The sequence below is a fragment of the Oncorhynchus clarkii genome, chromosome 4 (genome assembly GCF_045791955.1).
Source record: "Oncorhynchus clarkii lewisi isolate Uvic-CL-2024 chromosome 4, UVic_Ocla_1.0, whole genome shotgun sequence".
In the NCBI taxonomy this organism is placed as follows: domain Eukaryota; kingdom Metazoa; phylum Chordata; class Actinopteri; order Salmoniformes; family Salmonidae; genus Oncorhynchus; species Oncorhynchus clarkii.
In genome coordinates this window covers 66,931,317-66,954,455 of record NC_092150.1, presented here as the reverse complement: position 1 = coordinate 66,954,455, position 23,139 = coordinate 66,931,317, and the positions used below count along the sequence as shown (strand labels likewise).

The window sequence follows — 23,139 nt, the reverse complement described above, 5'->3', positions numbered from 1 at the left end:
TCTCTCTCACTCTCTCTCTCTCTCTCTCTCTCTCTCTCTCAATTCAATTCAAGGGGCTTTACTCTCTCTCTCTCTCTCTCTCTCTCTCTCTCTCTCTCTCTCTCTCTCTCTCAGGTGCACCACGCTACATTATGACCCAGATCTGCCCTCCACCTCCATTGTCATCACCTTCCACAACGAGGCCCGCTCTACTCTGCTACGCACCATCAGGAGGTAAGAGACCCCTGAGCCTGCCCTGTTTACTGACTTTGGACTAGGTCACAGTCAGTTTGCTCTCAGACCTTTGCCTTACTCATATGGACTCCCCACTTAACCCCGACACCCAAGTGCAAAATCCCTCTATTGACTTCCCAGCCTGACCCTTGACCTTTCCCATAGCTGCCTCACTTCTGCCTCACCTCCTTCTCACCTCTCCCTGTCCGTGGGTGTCAGCAGCTTGCCTCGGCCGCTTGCCTCAGCAGCTTGCCTCGGCAGCTTTCCTCGGCAGCTTTCCTCGGCAGCTTGCCTCAGCAGCTTGCCTCAGCAGCTTGCCTCAGCAGCTTGCCTCAGCACAATACAGCCCAGCGTCAGGCCTCCCCTGTCAACCTTTCCTGAAGCCGGTTCAGCTCTCTGTGTGATCGCTTAATGATCACGCAGAGAGTCCTGACTACCGCTCCACTCAGGAGAAACTGTCCAGTTTATGCATCTGCCCCAAACCATTTTCATTTTCTCTGCCGTTTCAACCAATTAAAAGACAATACTTCCCAGTAGGTTACAGCCTGCCCATCCCTGTGGTTTTAGGACGGCTTCTCCGTTTGCAACTTTATCACAATTACACACTTCTCCTGCAAAAAAAAAGGTTTGTAATTGCGGCCGTTGCTTCACTGCAGGCTCAGAGGCTCAGGATATAATGGTGCCTAGCTTCAGGCTCCATCCCAAACAATATCAACAGAGAAGCAGCAAATAGCAGTTTACTTTTCTAATAATGAATTCATCTAGAAAACACTCACGTCTCTCTCTTTCTCTCTCTCTCTCTCTCTCTCTCTCTGTCTCTCTCTCTCTCTCTCTCTCTCTCTCTCTCTCTCTGTCTCTCTCTCTGTCTCTCTCTGTCTCTCTCTGTCTCTCTCTCTCTGTCTCTCTGTCTCTCTCTCTCTCTCTCTCTCTCTCTGTCTCTCTCTCTCTCTCTCTCTCTCTGTCTCTCTCTGTCTCTCTCTCAATTAAATTCGATTTGCTTTATTGGCATGACGTAACAATGTACATATTGCCAAAGCTTACTGTGGATATTTACAATAATAAAATAATAAGAATCAAAACAGTAACAACAATAACCAAGGGGCAAAATAACCATACATTGAACAATAAGCATACAGTAGAGGATATGTGCAGGTTGATTGGTCTTTCAGACACTGTCTCTCATCTATTGGCAAGCAGCATTATAGCGCGCTGCCAACCCACAGCTCTCTGTGTCCTCCCCCAACAGGATGGGTAGCCTACTCCCATCAGAGAGGTCTTTAAAACCTTGAATAAGGGTTTCAAATTTGAGTAAATGACACTCTCTAATTGTTTTATATTTTTGACATTTTGTCAGGAAATGCAGCTCTGTCTCAGGTTCTGCTGTTGTGCAGTGGTTGCACAGCCTTTCCTCTACAGGGAGCCAGGTTTTCTGTGTCTACCCTTCTCAATGGCAAGGCTGTGCTCACTGAGCCTGTACTTTGTCAAGGTTTTTCTAAGGTTTTGATCGGTAACCATGGTAAAATATTTAGCCATGGTGTACTGTCGATTTAGGGCCAGATAGCACTGCATTTTGCTTTGTGCTTGTCCTTTTGTTTCCCAATAAGCAATGTAGTTTTGTTTTGACTGTGTTGTTCATTTGGTTTATTCTGATTGATTGGATGTTCTGGTCCTGAGGCTTCAGTGTGTTAGTAGAACAGGTTTGTGAACTCAGCCCCAGGACCAGCTGGATGAGGGGAGTCTTTTCTTTGCTCAGCTCTTGGCATTGCAGGGCTTGGTAATGATATGAGAGGGGGTCACTGTATTTTAGATGTTTCCAAAACTTAATTGCTCTTTTTTGAGTTTTTATTATTAGTGGATATTGGCTTAATTCTGCCCTGTATGCATTGTTTGTAGTTTTCCTCTGGACATGTAGGAGAATCTTACAGAACTCTGCATGCAGGGTTTCAATGGGGTGTTTGTTCCATTTGATGAAATCTTGTTTTGCAAGTGGACCCCACATCTCGCGGCCATAAAGTGCAATTGGTTCAATGACACATTCAATTAGTTTTAGCCAAATTTGAATAGGTATTTCAATTTGAACTTGTTTTTTTAATGGCGTAGAATGCCCTGCGTGCTTTCTCTCTCAGTTCATTCACTGCCTCATTAAGGTGTCCACTTGAGCTTATTTTTAAACCTATGTAATTGTAGTGTGTGCAGTACTCTATATATATTGTACCAATTGCGAACTTTGTTCTAATTCCCTGAGATCTGGATCTTCTCTGGAAATTATTTAGTCTTTTTGGGGTTTACTGCCAGGGCCAAGGTCTGGCAGTACTGCTCTAGCAAGTCCAGGCTCTGCTGTAGGCCATGTGCTGTGAGTGACAGCAGGCACAGGTCATCTGCGAAGAGCTGGCATTTAACCTCTGAATTGTGGGGACTAACACCAGGGGCTAAGGATTTTTCTAGAATAGTGGACAATTTGTTGATGTCTCTCTCTCTCTCTCTCTCTCTCTCTCTCTCTCTCTGTGCCTACCTCATTACATACATCTTTGTCCAGGGTAGTGTACTGTATACAGCACTCTGAGCCACATAGCCCAGCAGTTAAATACCTCCTGAGGTGGCACAGTACCAGTACCCTCCCTGTGGCCCTCAGGGGCCTCAGCCTCAGTGGGTGGGGTTTAATTAGCACAGTGCTCCATGTCTGTCGGCATGTTTGTGTAATCATGACGGCCTCCATTCTCCCTGCATGTAATTACACAACCTCCGCCTCACTCAGCCCTCCACCACACGCTGCGGCTGCTGCCGCCGGTGATGTAGCTAATAAGAAAAACAACAACAACCCTCATCTCCTGAGATTTCTCTGCATTAATCAAGTTGTCTGGGGTTCATGGGCTGGTTGGACCCAGATAGACCCCCTGACGCACAGCCCACCAGAATCCTCAGACGGTCTGTCTGTTAGCCCATCTCTCTCTCTCTCTCTCTCTCTCTCTCTCTCTCTCTCTCTCTCTCCCTCTCTCTCTCTCTCGTTCTCTGACGCCAGAACCAAACATTGATACAGAGTGAAGTTGAAAAGCAGGCCGTGGACCTCTCTCTTTGATTTGTGTTAGTGCTGACAGAGGCTATTACTAGAGTCCAGCCCTCAGAACCCTCAGAGGTGGAGGGGGGGGCAGGCTGGAAACCCTCTTCAGACCCTGCTCTCCCAAGACAGTGCTGGGACCGATAGATCAGGAGAAGAGAGGGAAAGGGGAGGAGAATAATATGGAAGTGAGAAGAGGGGAGGGTAAGGGACGAGAGGTAGAGATAATGATTACACAGAGGAGATGAGAGTGGAAAGTAGAGGAAAATAAATTAGAGGAAAGGGGGGGATTGAAAGAGGAGGAATAGTGAAGTCAGGAGAGGTGAGGAGAGGTGAGGTGAGGAGAGGAGGAGCAGGAAGGATAGGCCTGTGTTTTCATATCCCCAGCAGGTAGAGCAAACTAAAGAACAGGGAAACAGTCATTGACCCCATACTACACCGAGATGCTATATTCTACTGATGTTTGACGAGACGCTCTCTGTGCCAGACAGCCATAGAGGAGAAGGAGGTGGTGGAAACTTGTCTTAATGGGTTGTGAGTAGTGTGATTAACACAGAGCGGTGCCGCACACTGGCGCCTTCAGGACACACTCATGACGATCAGTACTAAACAAATGAGAAAATACCCACTGGGGGAAAAAACGGGTTGAATCAACATTGTTTCCACGTAATTTCCCCCAAAAAAACATTCCATGTGATGACGTTGAATCGACGTGGAAAATGTATTGGATTTGCAAAAAGTCCTCAACGTAAAGGAATTATCTCAAAACTAAATGTTGAAATGACGTCTGTGCCCGGTGGGTAATGTAGACTATATTATTTTCCAAATGTCACCTATTCCTGCATGTGCCACAATGGATTTTTATTGATGCTGTGTTTACTCATAATGTATTCCTCCTACTCAGGCATTTTGGAATGCATCAGGAGAAACAGAAATGAATTTGGCAGTCAAAGGGCTTCTCTCCTGTGTTTGGGTGGTGAGTGTGGACGCAAAGTGCTGAGCCACCCCATAAACACAGCGGGAATCAATATAATGACATTCTAAGACCGCAATGTACAGTAAACACATTTCTACCGCTCTGCTAACCCAGTCCTTTTGATTGTCGGTAGTAATTCCACATGGTTTGTGTTAGCTTCATTTTGAAAGGACATATTACCTAACCTGGCTTTGGAATGATGCCAATTCATCCGTTTTTGTTATTGAAAATGGTTAATTGCCTAACATTTGTAGGTTTCCAGCTCTGTTTCCCCCCCTAAAAAATATTCACAAATATGTCTGTCAATCTTTCATCTAGCAGTCATCCGACAATCAATAATAGATTTGACGTACGGTACTGTCTACATCCAGCGCAGACTAAATGTTTTCTCAGTGGGTTTGATGTTCTTGGAACAGTCAGTGTCGTAGCCAAATTCTACAGTATCGGTCTGGACCCAGTTTTGGAACTCCCTCAACTCAATTGTGTTTTCTCAGAACTTCTCGCCACATTTACCACTGACTCACACACTATATTAGGTATTTTACATGGGTCGAGAGAACTTTGACTTGCATGTTATTCATGCCTATTACATTGCATTTTAGTCTTCATATGAAACCGACGGATGGTCATAAAAAGAGGGGAAAATACAGTCTAGAATAAAGTCTACAGCAGACATTAGTGATGCTGCTGTTCTAGATATAGCCCACAGGGCTATAGTCATCCGCCTCCCCTGATTAGGCTGCATTTAGAAGCTGAATCAGGGCTCTGTCTTACTGTAGAGCTTTTCCCGTTGCCACCAGGAACGGATTTCTGTCAGGGGCATTAATAAAGGCATGAGGATCAGGCGCCAGCGGAGGGTGGATGGAGCGGGATAGAGAGGGAGGGAAGAGGAGGGGGAGAGGAGGAGGGGAATGGAGTGATGAATGGGTCCAGCATGCACAGCGATAGAAGAACAGACCTCCAAGCCTGACAGCCCTCCAATTATTCACCAAGACAGGAGAGGAGGAGAGAGAGAAAGAGATAGGGAGAGAGAGAGAGAGAGAGAGAGAGAGAGAGAGAGTGAGAGAGAGAGAGAGAGAGAGAGAGAGAGGGCGGGGGTGGAAAGACAGTGAGAGAAAGAGAGAAAGGAAGGGAAAGAGAGAGATGCCCTCACACCATGCTACAAATCACACAGCAAATCCACCTTGAGTCCCGTGAGCATCACTGTGTTGTCCCCTTCCATAATTTCACCGCTATCACCGGAGCACGCCTGACCAGTAATGGGACAGGGATGGTTATGCTGATTGGCTGTCTGGGTAGACATGCTCTGCTCTCCACTGGTGTGTGTAATCTCTCCAGGAAGTTGGCCAGGCTGAGAGGAGAGTAGAGAGGTTTAGCTTTAGGTGGGAGGAGTGGTGTAGATCAGGGAATAGAGAGAGAGAGAGAGAATTTGTGGGTGTGGTAGGTAGAGGGAATGAGGGCCTGCGAGGGAGGAGAAGAGGGTGGATGTGCCTTGATTCAGACTGGGATAAAAGGTGAAGTAATTTGAGGGAGGTGGTGCAGCTCTCTCTCCATCTCTTCTCGCTCCATGACCTGCTGTTCAGCCATGTGCCCCAGGAGAGGAGAGATAATGTTAGAGGGGGATTCCAGTGTGGTTCTTATAAAGTGAGAGTTTAATATGAAAGGATGGTGTTGGGAGGAAAAAGAGCTACAGCCAGAAAGAGTGTTGCTGTATTTTCCCATACACTTAATAGAAAACCATCCAAATTGAATTTTGGGGGCTGACGTTATGAATTTTTAATTTTTTAATCTTCAGAACTAATGAAATAGTGTTGGTTTATTAAAGCCGTAATGCCATTCTCAGTTTTTCCCATAATGTGGGGGAAAAGTAGATTACAGTACTTGCAGCTCTGTAACGATTGTCGTCTTTAAGAAATGCAATAGTTTCTACTAACTACTGTTTCTCCCCTTTCCTTTTGCAGTGTGCTGAACCGGACGCCTGTCCACCTGATTCACGAGATCATCCTGGTAGATGACTACAGTGAGGATGGTGAGTAGAGTAGAGAATATCATCCTGGTACTGTAGATGACTACAGTGAGTTATGGTGAGTAGAGAAGATCATCCTGGTACTGTAGATGACTACAGTGAGTTATGGTGAGTAGAGTAGAGAAGATCATCCTAGTACTGTAGATGACTACAGTGAGGATGGTGAGTAGAGTAGAGTAGAGTAGATCACCCTGGTGCTGCAGATGACTACAGTGAGTTATGGTGAGTAGAGTAGATCACCCTGGTACTGTAGATGACTACAGTGAGTTATGGTGAGTAGAGTAGATCATCCTGATTCTGTAGATGACTACAGTGAGGATGGTGAGTAGAGTAGAGTAGAGTAGAGTAGATCACCCTGGTGCTGTAGATGACTACAGTGAGTTATGGTGAGTAGAGTAGATCACCCTGGTACTGTAGATGACTACAGTGAGTTATGGTGAGTAGAGTAGATCATCCTGATTCTGTAGATGACTACAGTGAGGATGGTGAGTAGAGTAGAGTAGAGTAGAGTAGATCACCCTGGTGCTGTAGATGACTACAGTGAGTTATGGTGAGTAGAGTAGATCACCCTGGTACTGTAGATGACTACAGTGAGTTATGGTGAGTAGAGTAGAGAAGATCATCCTGGTACTGTAGATGACTACAGTGAGGATGGTGAGTAGAGTAGAGTAGAGTAGATCACCCTGGTGCTGTAGATGACTACAGTGAGTTATGGTGAGTAGAGTAGAGAAGATCATCCTGGTACTGTAGATGACTACAGTGAGGATGGTGAGTAGAGTAGATCATCGTGGTGCTGTAGATGACTACAGTGAGTTATGGTGAGTAGAGTAGATCATCCTGGTACTGTAGGTGACTACAGTGAGTTATGGTGAGTAGAGTAGCTCATCCTTGTACTGTAGATGACTACAGTGAGTTATGATGAGTAGAGTAGATCATCCTGATTCTGTAGATGACTACAGTGAGTTATGATGAGTAGAGTAGAGTAGATCATCCTGGTACTGTAGATGACTACAGTGAGTTATGGTGAGTAGAGTAGATCATCCTGGTACTGTAGATTACTACAGTGAGTTATGGTGAGTAGAGTAGATCATCCTGATGCTGTAGATGACTACAGTGAGTTATGGTGAGTGGAGTAGATCATCCTGGTGCTGTATATGACTACAGTGAGTTATGGTGAGTAGAGTAGATCATCCTGGTACTGTAGATTACTACAGTGAAGATGGTGAGTAGAGTAGATCATCCTGATGCTGTATATGACTACAGTGAGTTATGGTGAGTAGAGTAGATCATCCTGGTACTGTAGATTACTACAGTGAAGATGGTGAGTAGAGTAGATCATCCTGATGCTGTATATGACTACAGTGAGTTATGGTGAGTAGAGTAGATCATCCTGGTGCTGTATATGACTACAGTGAGTTATGGTGAGTAGAGTAGATCATCCTGGTACTGTAGATTACTACAGTGAAGATGGTGAGTAGAGTAGATCATCCTGGTACTGTAGATTACTACAGTGAAGATGGTGAGTAGAGTAGAGGAGAAGCTGTGAGCAGAGATAGAGATAGAGCTGATTCCAGCAGGAGGCAGTGTGGAAATGGGTTGGAGATCGATGAGACGAGCTTTCCCATTCTGGGTCATCTGCCGGAATAAAAGTGTCAGTGATTTAAAAGATTTCCCCTGTCTCTGTCAATGTGTTTTTTGCAATGCATGTCCAGTACCATGCAATGTGTGGGTGACAGTGCTGAGGACATTGCATCTGACCCTGAATCAAATGCTCTCTTTCAGCAAACGACTGCCTTCTACTCACCAAGTTGCCCAAAGTAAAGTGTCTTCGGAATAACAGGAGAGAAGGTAAAGTAGTTAATTCGTGTGCGTGCTTGCGTGTGTGTGTGTGTGTGTTGAGAGTATTTTATCCGTGCAGTAGACAATTGTGTCCTCAACTTGAACACATACCATTGAGCCCACCACCAGTTGTCTTCTGAGCGGCAAGAGCAGCATTAGAGCCGAATGTTGTCATGAGGCGATAACAGTAGACCAGGAGGATGGTTCACCTGATTGGAGCACTAGTAGCCTGCCTGCAGTAGATGATTTCAGAGCACAGGGAAAAGCACCCGTTGTGGGCAGTGGCGGAGTGGTGCCTGGAGAAATGCATATACCCTAACTTGGCTAAATCATTCTCAAACGGCTCGCCTGGTGAACAAAACCCACTGGACACACACTGGTAGAATCAACATTGTTGTAACGTCATTTCAATGACATTTCAATAACGTCATTTCAATGACGTTACGTTGAACCAGTGTGGAATAGACATTGAAATGACATCTGTGCCCAGTGGGATGATGCCCCTGTGTGAAACCGTTTATGTTTTAAATTGAAAACTGGAACAAATTGAGTTTTCTAAGTCCACAACATTGCTGAAACCACATCAGGAGATGTATTTTTGAGAGGGTGTAGTTGCCCTTTAATTCAATTGGGCACCTAGCAAGAGACATTTGATTTCTATACTGTAGTCCACAATGTAGGTCTACTGCAATGAACACAATGGGAGACAGAGAGCTGGTTTCAAGCGCAGAGTGCAGCAGGTGTTTATTTAGTAAAGGACCACAGGAGGAGGCAGGTAGCTGGGTCCAGGGGCAGGCAGAAGGTCATATACAGGGGGGCCAAAAAAGAAACAGTACAGGCAGGGAAAAGGCTAGTAACGTCATCCGGGAGATCAGGCAATCGGTTGATAACAGGAAATCCAATCTAAAGTACAGGCAGGGAATAGGCAAAAGGCATCATTAGTGAGGCAGGTCAAAACTATCATATACAGGGGGATTAAATTACAGGAAACCCAGCGCTCCGAATAGACATGTGTCACAAAACAAACAATACCTCACAATGATGGGGTGCAAAGAACTGAACTAATGAGATACAGGTGTGTGAACAGGTGATCAGAATTCAGGTGATTGGGATCTGGAGAGTGAGCTTCATTCAGGGGATCTATGTGTTGAGAGTGTGAGCTGGAAAGTGGGCTGGAAAGTGAGCTGCGTTCAAATCAAAGTGTATTTGTCACGTGCGCTGAATACAACAGTGAAATGCTTACTTACAGGCTCTAACCAATAGTGGAGAAAAGGTATTAGTGACTATGCATATATGATAAACAAAGAGTAGCAGCAGCGTAAAAAGAGGGGTTGGGAGGGGCACACAATGCAAGAAGTCCGGGTGGCCATTTGATTACCTGTTCATGAGTCTGTTGAGAAGCCTTTTTTTCCTAGACTTGTCACTCCGGTACCGCTTGCCATGCAGTAGTAGAGAGAACAGTCTATGACTGGGGTGGCTTGGTTCTATGACCATTTTTAGGGCCTTCCTCTGACACCGCATGGTGTAGAGGTCCTGGATGGCAGGCAGCTTAGCCCCAGTGATGTACTGGGCCGTACGCACTACCCTCTGTAGCGCCTTGCGATCAGAGGCCGAGCAATTGCCAGACCAGGCAGTGATGCTCTTGGTGTTGCAGCTGTAGAACCTTTTGAGGATCTCAGGACCCATGCCATATTTTTAGTTTCCTGGGGGGGGGGGGATAGGCTTTGTTGTGCCCTCTTCACGACTGTCTTGGTGCATTTGGACCATTCTAGTTTGTTGTTGATGTGGACACCAAGGAACTTGAAGCTCTCAACCTGCTCCACTACAGCCCCGTCGATGAGAATGGGGGCGTGCTCGGTCCTCCTTTTCCTGTAGTCCACAATCATCTCCTTAGTCTTGGTTACGTTAAGGGTTAAGTTGTTATTCTTGCACCACCCATCCAGGTCTCTGACCTCCTCCTTATAGGCTGTCTCGTCATTGTGGGTGATCAGGCCTACCACTGTTGTGTTGTCTGCAAACTCAATGATGGTGTTGGAGTCATGCCTGGCCATGCAGTTGTGGGTGAACAGGGAGTACAGGAGGGGACTGAGTACGCACCCCTGGGGAGCTCCAGTGTTGAGGATCAGCGTGGCAGATGTGTTGCTACCTACCCTCTCCACATAAGGGCGGCCCGTCAGGAAGTTCAGGATCCATTTGTAGAGGGAGGTGTTTAGTCCCAGGATCCTTAGCTTAATGATGAGCTTTGAGGGTACTATGGTGTTGAACGCTGAGCTGTAGTCAATGAATAGCATTCTCATATAAATGTTCCTTTTGTCCAGGTGGGAAAGGGCAGTGTAGAGTGCAATAGAGATTGCAACATCTGTGGATCTGTTTGGGCAGTATGCAGATTGGAGTGGGTCTAGGGTTTCTGGGATAATGGTGTTGATGTGAGCCATTGCCAACCTTTCAAAGCACTTCATGGCTACAGACTTGAGTGCTATGGGTCTGTAGTCATTTAGGCAGGTTGCCTTTGTGTTATTGGGCACAGGGACTATGGTGGTCTGCTTGAAACGTTGGTATTACAGACTCAATCAGGGACATGTTGAAAATGTCAGTGAAGACACCTGCCAGTTGGTCAGCACATACCTGGAGCACACGTCCTGGTAATCCGTCTGGCCCCGCAGCCTTGTGTATGTTGACCTGTTTAAAGGTCTTACTCACGTCAGCTACGAAGTGCGTGATCCCACAGTCGTCCGGAACAGCTGATGCTCTCATGCATGCCTCAGTGTTGCTTGCCTCGAAGCAGGCATAGAAGTGATTTAGCTGGTCTGGTAGGCTCGTGTCACTGGGAAGCTCGCGGCTGTGCTTCCCTTTGTAGTCTGTAATAGTTTGCAAGCCCTGCCACATAAGACGAGCGTCGGAGCCGGTGTAGTATGATTCAATCTTAGCCCTGTATTGACGCTTTACCCACAACTGCATGACGCTTTGCCTGTTTGATGGTTCGTCGCAGGGAATAGCAGGATTTCTTGTAAGCTTCCGGGTTAGTGTCCCGCACCTTGAAAGCGGCAGCTCTACCCTTTAGCTCAGTGCGAATGTTGCCTGTAATCCATGGCTTCTGGTTGGGGTATGTACGTACAGTCACTGTGGGGACGACGTCCTCGATGCACTTATTGATGAAGCCAGTGACTGATGTGGTGTACACCTCAATGCCATGTTCCAGTCTGTGTTAGCAAAACATTCCTGTAGCTTAGCATCTGCTTCATCTGACCACTTTTTGTTAGACCGAGTCACTGGTGCGTCCTGCTTTAATTTTTGCTTGTGAGCAGGTATCAGGAGAATAGAGTTGTGGTCGGATTTACCAAATGGAGGGCTAGGGAGAGCTTTGTACGTGTCTCTATGTGTGGAGTACAGGTGATCTAGAATTGTTTTCCCTCTGGTTACACATTTAACATGTTGATGGAAATTTGGTAGAACTGATTTAAGTTTCCCTGCATTAAAGTCTCCGGCCACTAGGAGCGCCGCCTCTGGGTGAGTGGTTTCCTGTTTGCTTATTTCCTTATACAGCTGACTGAGTGCGGTCTTAGTGCCAGCATCTGCCTGTGGTGGTAAATAAACAGCCACGAAAAGTATAGCTGATAACTCTCTAGGCAAGTAGCGTGGCCTGCAATTTATCACAATATACTCTACTTCAGGCGAGCAAAATCTAGAGACTTTCTTAGATTTCGTGCACCAGCTGTTGTTTACAAATATGCATTGTCTTACCGGAGTGTGCTGTTCTATCTTGCCGGTGCAGCATGTATCCCGCTAGCTGAATATCCATGTCGTCATTCAGCCACGATTCCGTGAAACATAGGATATTACAGTTTTTGATGTCCCTTTGGCAGGATATTCGTGATCGTACCTCGTCCAGTTTATTGTCCAATGATTGCACGTTGGCGAGAAGTATTGATGTTAATGGGCAGCTTTCCCACTCGCCTTTTCCGGGTCTTGACCAGGCATCCGGCTTTTTGTCCTCTGTACCTGCGTCGCTTCCTCTTGCAAATAACGGGGATGTCGGCCCTGCTGGGTGTTTGGAGAATGTCTTGTGCGTCTTATTTTTTGAAGAAGAAATCTTAGTCTATTCCGAGGTGAGTGAACGCTGTCCTGATATCCAGAAGCTCTTAGTCTAATCCGAGGTGAGTGATCGCTGTCCTGATATCCAGAAGCTCTTTTCTGCCGTAAGATACGGTTGCAGAAACATTATGTACAAAATAATTTACAAATGTGTATGAGAGTGGGAGTTGGAAGCTTACATCTACAGTGTACATATGATGGCAGAGTTTGCAAAACAAATGGATCCCGATTGATACAAATCATTATAATATAATTGTGCCAGGGGGCCTACTTTGCCGTCATAATTTAATTGGAAAGTTTTTTTTGTGAAACCCTATAGAAATGTCCATTCAAACAGCACATGATGACTGAACTGCACACAACAAAGATTCAACTAAGACTTCGGACCAAAGTTTTTCAATACCTGGTTTGCATACCCATTGCTGACTTCGTTAGCATTTACTGGCAGATATCATACGTTTAAAAACGTTTTTCCTACCTACTCTAGTACACCTTATGTCCACCAGATGCATCAAACTCTTCGCGTTTCAGCGGAAGTCATTAATTGTCGATATAGCAGTCCGCAACGCTACGTTGGGGATGCCGCACTAGGCTGCAGTGCATTCTGTGTACCGCATGCTTTCAATATTTTCAGCTTGTGCGTTTGTTTACCGTGCAGTGGTACAAACGGAAGTACAGTCACAGACTTGAACTAGCTAGCGTTTAGCTACTGGAAAGCGAAACATGTGTGTGAAGTACGGAAAAACTTGGCTAGATATATGGAAAAATAAAATGCATACGCATCTGATGGACATCTTGGGTGATAGTTCGCTGAAACGCGTCCCGATTGTGTAGACTACTTTGTGCATGATATCTCTATTCTACTCTAAAGTTAATTGATACGGTGGATACTTCCACAACACTACTTTGATACACATCAGTGGGGATTAAGAAGTGAGAATATGTTATACGGCATATACAATGGGGCAAAAAAGTATTTAGTCAGCCACCAATTGTGCAAGTTCTCCCACTTAAAAAGATGAGAGAGGCCTGTAATGTTCATCATAGGTACACTTCAACTATGACAGACAAAATTAGAAAAATAATTCCAGAAAATCACATTGTAGGATTTTTAATGAATTTATTTGCAAATTATGGTGGAAAATAAGTATTTGATCAATAACAAAAGTTTATCTGAATACTTTGTTATATACCCTTTGTTGGCAATGACAGAGGTCAAACGTTTTCACAAGGTTTTCACACACTGTTGCTGGTATTTTGGCCCATTCCTCCATGCAGATCTCCTCTAGAGCAGTGATGTTTTGGGGCTGTTGCTGGGCAACACGGACTTTCAACTCCCTCCAAAGATTTTCTATGGGGTTGAGATCTGGAGACTGGCTAGGCCACTCCAGGACCTTGAAATGCTTCTTACGAAGCCACTCCTTCGTTGCCCGGGCAGTGTGTTTGGGATCATTGTCATACTGAAAGACCCAGCCACGTTTCATCTTCAATGCCCTTGCTGATGGAAGGAGGTTTTCACTCAAAATCTCACGATACATGGCCCCATTCATTCTTTCCTTTACACGGATCAGTCGTCCTGGTCCCTTTGCAGAAAAACAGCCCCAAAGCATGATGTTTCCACCCCCATGCTTCACAGTAGGTATGGTGTTCTTTGGATGCAACTCAGCATTCTGTGGGAGCAATTATTAGGAAATGGAAGACATGCAAGACCACTGATAATCTCTCTTGATCTGGGGCTCTACGCAAGATCTCACCCCGTGGGGTCAAAATGATCACAAGAACGGTGAGCAAAAATCCCAGAACCACACGGGGGGACCCACTTGCTTCAAGATATACACCATTGTTCCTGTACCCAAGAAAGCAAAGGTAACTGAACTAAATGACTATTGCTCCGTAGCACTCACTTCTGTCATCATGAAGTGCTTTGAGAGACTAGTTAAGGATCATGTCAACCTAGATCCTCTTCAATTTGCTTACCGCTCCAATAGATCCACAGACGATGCAGTCACCGGGGAAACACTGCCTGCCCTCCATGACACCTAAAGCACACCGATATCACAGGAAGGCCAAAAAGATCATCAAGGACATCAACCACCCGAGCCACGGCCTGTTCGCCCTGCTATCATCCAGAAAGCTCAGTACAGGTGCATCGAAGCTGGGACTGAGAGACTGAAAAACAGCTTTTATCTCAAGGCCATCCGACTGTTAAACAGTCATCACTAGCCGGCTACCACCCAGTTACTCAACCCTGCACCTTAGAGGCTGCTGCCCTATGTAAATAGATATGGAATCACTGGTCACTTTAATAATGTTTACATACTGCTTTACTCATTTCATATGTATATACTGTATTCTATTCTACTGTATTTTAGTCAATGCCACTCCAACATTGCTCGTCCTAGTATTTAGGTATTTCTTAATTCCATTCTTCACTTTTAGATTTGTGCGTGTTGTTGTGAATTGTTAGATACTGCTGCAATGTTGGAGCAAGGAACACAAACATTTCGCAACATCCGCAATAACGTCTGCGAAATATGTGTATGTGACCAATAATGTTTGATTTGATTTGAAATCTACACTGGAGTTGCTTACCAAGAAGACAGTGAATATTCTTGAGTGGCAGGAACATTCACTGTTACAGTTTTGACTTAAATCTACTTGAAAATCTGTGGCAAGACCTGAAAATGGTTGTCTAGCAATGATCAACATCCAATTTGACAGAGTTTGAAGAATTTTGAAAATAATCATGTGCAAATGTTGCACAATCCAGGTGTGGAAAGCTCTTAGAGACTTACCCATAAAGACTCACATCTGTAAACGCTGCCAAAAGTGCTTCTACAAAGTATTGACTCAGGGGTGTGGATATTTATGCAAATGAGATACTTATGTAAATGAGATACTTCTGTTTTTCATTTACATACATTTGCATAAATTAAAAACATGTTTTTACTTTGTCATTATGGGGTATTGTGTGTAGATGGGTGAGAATTGTTTTTATTTCATCCTTCTTGAATTTAGGCTGTAACACAAAAAAATGTAGAATAAGTCAAGGGGAGTGAATACTTTCTGAAGGCACTGTATGTGTCATAGATACATCATGATCCCAACTAGACAACATGTGAATCTAGTCTGTGTATCTCTATAATATATTATATCAACACATCAAAAGGTTGACTGGTATACAGTCTGAGCACTACTAAACAGGAAACTATTAGATTGCATTATGAGTCATTGTTTTCAGGAAACTCATATGTCATGATGATTATTTTGCAGCTCCCTGTGTTACCTTTTATATAAATCCACAGGGGCGTTCTCAGTGATGCCATATAAATAGATTTTAAATAGGGCTAGTTTTAAAAAGCAAACTGAAAAACGCTGAAAAGCAGCATGTGCGGCTTGCTAGTTAAAAGCCCTCCACCCTTTCTGTCTGTTAAGGCAGAGAGTCATCAGATTCAGCACATTATACAGTCTGTGAAATATAAAGTTGAAAAGCTGAGAGGAGGAATCAGACAGTAACGAGATGCAGATTGCTGTGCGTGGATAGAGGTGCCCCAGCGCTCAAAGGCGTTTGAAGTTCCCCTGATAGGTGGGTTCAGTGGAGGGCTAATGGATATGAACCCCATCTCACCTCACAGGCTGACAATCTGACATCCCAAAATCTCCAAAAGCATCTTCACCTAGTAACACCAAGGGGTATGGATACTATCTGACAGCATCCACCTCAGTTACTGTATAATACAGGAAGATATGGGGCTGTTTTGATCATTGTTGAAGCTTTCAGTGTCTTAAAGTATTTCATGGTAGACTGGCGCAATAGACTGTTGTCATTGCCAAACATTTTCTTGTACTTTTATGTATTTTATGTTTATTCCCCTAGTTGTCATTGTACTCAGTGACTGAAATGCATGAAACCTCCTCTTGCAAACAAACCTAAAACCCAGTGTACCTTCTTGACTTGTTCTCAGCCTGTGACAGATAAGGGGGGGTGATGTGACAGAGCATGGATTATATCGTAAAACCTCTTTTAGAACAGTGATTAGGAGCCTTGGTGTGAAGAAGAGAGAGATAAATCCATTAATAAACAGTCAAAAAAGAAACGTCCCTGTTTCAAGACCCTGTCTTTCAAAGATAATTTGTAACAATCCAAATAACTTCACAGATCTTCATTGTAAAGGGTTTAAAGACTGTTTCCTATGCTTGTTCAATGAACCATAAACAATTAATGAACATGCACCTGTGGAACGGTCGTTAAGACACTAACAGTTTACAGACGGTAGGCAATTAAGGTCACAGTTATGAAAACTTAGGACACTAAAGAGGCTTTTCTACGGACCCTGAAAAACGGCAAAAGAAAGATGCCCAGGGTCCCAGCTCATCTGCTTGAATGTGCCTTAGGCATGCTGCAAGTAGGCATGAGGACTGCAGATGTGGCCAGGGCAATAAATTGCAATGTCCGTACTGTGAGATGCCTAAGACAGCGCTACAGGGAGACAGGACGGACAGCTGATCGTCCTCGCAGTGGCAGACCACATGTAACAACATCTGCACAGGATTGGTACTTCCGAACATCACACCTGCGGGACAAGTACAGGATGGCAACAACAACTGCCCGAGTTACACCAGGAACGCACAATCCCTCCATCAGTGCTCAGACTGTCCGCAATAGGCTGAGAGAGGATGGACTGAGGGGTTGTAGGCCTGTTGTAAGGCAGGCCCTCACCAGACATCACCGGCAACAACGTCGCCTATGAGCACAAACCCAGTGTCGCTGGACCAGACAGGACTGGCAAAAAGTGCTCTTCACTGACGAGCCGCGGTTTTGTCTCACCAGGAGTGATGGTCCGATTCGCATTTATCGTCGAAGGAATGAGCGCTACACCGAGGCCTGTACTCTGGAGCAGGATCGATTTGGAGGTGGAGGGTCCGTCATGGTCTGGGGCGGTGTGTCACAACATCATCGGACTGAGCTTCTTGTCATTGCAGGCAATCTCAACGCTGTGCGTTACAGGGAAGACATCCTCCTCCATCATGTGGTACCCTTCCTGCAGGCTCATCCTGACATGACCCTACAGCATGACAATGCCACCAGCCATACTGCTCGTTCTGTTAATGATTTCCTGCAAGATAGGAATGTCAGTGTTCTGCCATGGCCAACGAAGAGCCCGGATCTCAGTCCCATTGAGCAGATCTGGGACCTGTTGGATCGGAGGGTGAGGGCTAGGGCCATTCCCCCCAGAAATGTCCGGGAACTTGCAGGTGCCTTGGTGGAAGAGTGGGGTAACATCTCACAGCAAGAACTGGTAAATCTGGTACAGTCCATGAGGAGGAGATGCACAGCAGTACTTAATGCAGCTGGTGGCCACACCAGATACTGACTATTACTTTTGGGACACATTATTCAATTTCTGTTAGTCACATGTCTGTGGAACTTGTTCAGTTTATGTCTCAGTTGTTGAATCTTGTTATGTTAATACAAAGATTTACACATGTTAAGTTTGCTGAAAATAAATGTAGTTGACAGTGAGAGGACGTTTCTTTTTTTGCTGAGTTTAGGTGAAACTTTTCAGTGATTCTCTGTTTGGAAATATGGACCTGGCTCATCAGAAAACGCCATTGATCTGGCAGGGTGGCAGGAACATCATCAAACAGTGAGTGGGTGTGGGGAGAAACAGAGGGGGGGTCCTCTGTAGCTCAGCCGTAAGAACATGGCTCTTGCAATGCCAGGATCGTTTGTTCGTTTCCCGGCACTACCCATACATAAAAAATGTACGCACGTATGACTGTGAGTGCATTTTGGATGAAAGCGTCTGCTCAATGGCATATATTATATTAAGGGGGTGTGGGGGGAGGATTAAAGAGTGTGGCGATGAGTAGGGGGGCTGAAGGGGCTAGGTATGGAGTGGGTGATGGTGTTTATATACAACAGCGTTACAGTTTAATGGAACCCATTTGGACGGGGCCTCTGCCACACTATGATTGCTCAGTAGGTTGGTCGTTGTAATGACGGATAGTCCTCTGGGCCATTTACGTGTGCAGGGCCATTTACGTGTGCAGCTGTGAGGTTTTTTAGAGCCCTGCAATCACAGGTCTGCCTGTCGCGACCTGCCATTGCTTGCTATCATTTTTCATTCGGACCCTGGGATTGATATTGACTTTTACGGGTCAGTTATGAACATGGGTGGCCGGTAGCCTAGTGGTTAAGAGTGTTGGCCCAGTAACTGAAAGGTTGCTGGTTCAAATCTCTGGGCCGACTAGTTGATATACCCTTGAGCTAAGCATTTAACCCTAATTGCGCCTGCAAGTCACTCTGGATGAGAGTGTCTACTAAATTACTTAAATGTAATGTTGATGAGGGAGCACATTTTAATGGAATGGGATGATGATTTGAAATCTGTAGTTAACAAGTGCTGTTCGAAATAGTTGTTCTCGTGTATGTCGTTGTGGCGAGACAGGAGTGTGAGGCATTATGGGTAATTAGATTCCAGCTATACTAATGAAAAGCAGAGACCTCCAATCTCAAGACGATAACTTCCAAAATTCCACCCACAACAATAAGAAATGTCTCTCCGATAATACCTAATCAAGTAAAAAAAGTCATTACAACACCAATTAGATTGTATCTTTAAACCAATTCAGGGGTTTTCTCAAAAACAAATGGTGTCACTAGGCTGTTGTTATGCAGTCCTCTTTTTATTCCTGGAGCTGGAGGTTTCATTAGCCACCCTCAGTGTTCCACTACAGTGTTGATGAGCGTGTTTGTGTGTAGGGGGCCTGGGTGTAGTTAACAGTCTTTAATGCTACAAACAGCAGAAGCTGTTATGCAATGTCAACCTCTATCAGGCTTTATTAGTGAATGTAATCACTATGCACACGCACACACACACGCGCACACACACACACACACACACACACACACACACACACACACACACACACACACACACACACACACACACACACACACACACACACACACACACACACACACACACACAAACACAAATGATTTATTCTCACTCACTCTCTCTCTCTCTCTCTCTCTCTTTCTTTCCCTCTCTCTCTCTTTCTCTCTCCCTCTTGCTTTCTTTCTCTAACTCTGGTCTGTAAAGGCATCTATCGCAGCAACCCTCCTTTAACACGAGCTCTGTTCTGTACAGAGTCAGGCTTCCTCTAGCAACTGTTGAGGGGAGGTGAGCTCAGCCATCCAGAAAATAAAGTGTTATTGAGGATGAAATGGGTTTTTTAATTGGCTGGAGTCCCAGCGTAGTGCGGAACTTACAGGGGAGTCCTGCAATTTCATACAATGACACTCCGTCCTATGTCAGGGACTATTGATTTCGCACTTTAGACCAGACAGAATGTCTGATCATTGAGACTTCTTAACAGTGTGATGTCCCCATTTAGGCCCTCATCTCTAAGGGCTGTAATTGCTTCGCTGCACCATAAACAGACACAAATGGCTTTTTTAAAACCTCCCTTGTCTCCACGCATGAAATGGACAATACAGGGACTGTGTTCAGAGTATCTGAGAAGAAACACTTACAAGATCATATTTGACAGTGGTTGGGTTTAGAAACGGTGGTTGGGTTTAGACACGGTGGTTGGGTTTAGACACGGTAGTTGGGTTTAGACACGGTGGTTGGGTTTAGACACGGTGGTTGAGTTTAGACACAGTGGTTGGGTTTAGACACGGTGGTTGAGTTTAGACTCGGTGGTTGGGTTTAGACACGGTGGTTGGGTTTAGACACGGTGGTTGGGTTTAGACACGGTGGTTGGGTTTAGACACGGTGGATGGGTTTAGACACGGTGGATGGGTTTAGACACGGTGGATGGGTTTAGACACGGTGGATGGGTTTAGACACGGTGGTTGGGTTTAGACACGGTAGTTGGGTTTAGACACGGTGGTTGAGTTTAGACACGGTGGTTGAGTTTAGACACGGTGGTTGGGTTTAGACACGGTGGTTGAGTTTAGACACGGTGGTTGGGTTTAGACACGGTGGATAGGTTTAGACACGGTGGATGGGTTTAGACACGGTGGATGGGTTTAGACACGGTGGATGGGTTTAGACACGGTGGTTGGGTTTAGACACGGTAGTTGGGTTTAGACACGGTGGCTGAGTTTAGACACGGTGGTTGGGTTTAGACACGGTGGTTGAGTTTAGACACGGTGGTTGGGTTTAGACACAGTGGTTGGGTTTAGACACGGTGGTTGGGTTTAGACACGGTGGTTGGGTTTAGACACGGTGGTTGGGTTTAGACACAGACAGACACAGGTAGGTAGACAAACGTGTATAGTGCACTCACACAGCAGCAGTGGTTAGAGATAAGAATCTATCTTTCTTTTCCCCTCTTTGACAGGTCTGATCCGCTCCAGGGTTCGTGGGGCGGACGCGGCTAAGGCCGGTGTCCTGACCTTCCTGGACAGTCACTGTGAGGTCAACAAAGACTGGCTGCCTCCGCTGCTCCAGCGAATCAAAGAGGTACATTTCAGGCAGTGATGCATCCTACAGCCACAGTAACAGTACAAGCAGTGACACTACATCTACAATAACAGTACAGGCAGAGACACATCCTACATCTACAGTAACAATACAGGCAGTGACAAATCCTACAGCCACAGTAACAGTACAGGCAGTGACACTACATCTACAATAACAGTACAGGCAGTGACACATCCTACATCTACAGTAACAATACAGGCAGTGACACATCCTACATCTATAGTAACAGTTCAGGCAGTGACACTACATCTACAGTAACAGTACAGGCAGTGACACTACATCTACAGTAACAGTACAGGCAGTGACACTACATCTACAATAACAGTACAGGCAGTGACACATCCTACATCTACAGTAACAGTACAGGCATAGACACATCCTACATCTACAATAACAGTACAGGCAGTGACACATCCTACATTTACAGTAACAGTACAGGCAGTGACACTACATCTACAGTATCAGTACAGGCAGTGACACTACATCTACAGTAACAGTACAGGCAGTGACACTACATCTACAGTAACAGTACAGGCAGTGACACTACATCTACAGTAACAGTACAGGCAGTGACATATCCTACATCTACAATAACAGTACAGGCAGTGACACTACATCTACATTAACAGTACAGGCAGTGACACTACATCTACAGTAACAATACAGGCAGTGACGCATCCTACATCTACAGTAACAGTACAGTCAGTGACACATCATACATCTACAGTAACAGTACAGGCAGTGACACTACATCTACAGGAACAGTACAGGCAGTGACACATCCTACATCTACGGTAGCAGTACAGGCATAGACACATTCTACATCTACAGTAACATTACAGTCAGTGACACATCCTACATCTACAGTAACAGTACAGGCAGTGACACTACATCTACAGTAACAGTACAGGCAGTGACACATCCTACATCTATAGTAACAGTACAGGCAGTGACACATCCTACATCTACAGTAATAGTACAGGCAGTGACACATCCTACATCTACAGTAACAGTACAGGCAGTGCACTACATCTACAGTAACAGTACAGGCAGTGACACTACATCTACAATAACAGTACAGGCAGTAACACTACATCTACGGTAACAGTACAGGCAGTGACACTGCATCTACAATAACAGTACAGGCAGTGACACTACATCTACGGTAATAGTACAGGCAGTGACACTACATTTAAAGTAACAGTACAGGCAGTGACACTGCATCTTCAATAACAGTACAGGCAGTGACACTGCATCTACAATAACAGTACAGGCAGTGACACTACATCTACAATAACAGTACAGGCAGTGACACATCCTAGGCATACTCTATACCTGCTGATGGATAACCCCATTCACCTATAGACTTTTGACATCATTCTCCCTGAACAAAATGAAGTTTCTTGGGATCTTGAGACACTAACCACCACCCTCCAATGATCTCCAATGTGTATTTCTCCTTTTGACAGTATACGCTACACACTTACCTGAAGGAAGAAAACCCTCACCCTGCTCTCCAACACATGCTTTCTCTTTTTGGCATATTTCTATATCTCCAGAAATGAATGATAAACTCTCTCCTAGTTTGTGTTGAAGTGGAGCATTGTGTGTTGTGAACTGTCAGTCTCAGTGACCAGCACCAACCCCACTCTTAGTAGTGCGGCTGACGGTAGAGTGGTGTGACTGGGGTGAAAATGGCAGTTTACCTTCTGCTGTTCCACTGATTGCCCCTAATCTGGAATAAGTGCAGTACTCCCTCCATTTACACCAACAGCACTCTTCCCTCTCTGTCTCTGTCTCATCCCTCCATCTCCCCATCTCCCCCAGGCTAAGACAGAAGATTGACGGTTGACTCTCTCTCGCCTTAAAAGCTCTTATACGGACATGCTGCTTTCTAAACATTGATAGAGGCCTATGACTAATGCTGGCGGGCTTACATGTTATATTCAATTATATGCTAACCTTAATGCATGTCTGACTTCAAAGTGCTGTCTGAATCTTAATGCCCTGGTGCAGTTGCTTGCTGATGTCTGGCCTTAAAATCTCAAAAACTTGCCAACATTATTTTGGATTTGGCACTGCGAGGCATATCACAGGAAGTTATAAAATATACAGTATGTGTTAATACAGGAAGCTCTTGTCTACAAACAGTCAAAATATAAAAAGAAGCAGGATTGATTTTGTTCTGAGGGAGTCATCCATCACTGTCCTCATATATACATATTTATTTCAAAATGTATTACTTATTGATTTGTGTCAATGCAGGCACAAAGACAGATGTATAGTATTCACGACACACCACACTGCTGTAATAGACCATTCCTCTCAGAGCAGCATAATGTCGGAGAAGAGAAGGATTTTTGCAATTGGTTGAAAGGGATTTGATGACTATGTATTCTTGTGTCCCGGGAAACATACCACGGCAGTCTTGGGAAGG

The 23,139-nt window shown here is 45.0% G+C and overlaps 1 protein-coding gene across 1 annotated transcript in view; it reads left to right on the top strand.

Moving 5' to 3' along the window:
* Window positions 1-23,139, top strand: part of LOC139407794 (polypeptide N-acetylgalactosaminyltransferase 14-like) — a 116,293-nt gene that overhangs the window by 63,254 nt on the left and 29,900 nt on the right. Inside the window, exons 3-6 of the mRNA XM_071151659.1 lie at window positions 115-213; window positions 6,206-6,273; window positions 8,053-8,118; window positions 20,560-20,681. Of these exons, the coding sequence (XP_071007760.1) occupies window positions 115-213; window positions 6,206-6,273; window positions 8,053-8,118; window positions 20,560-20,681 (355 nt within the window). The remainder of the gene's footprint in view (window positions 1-114; window positions 214-6,205; window positions 6,274-8,052; window positions 8,119-20,559; window positions 20,682-23,139) is intronic.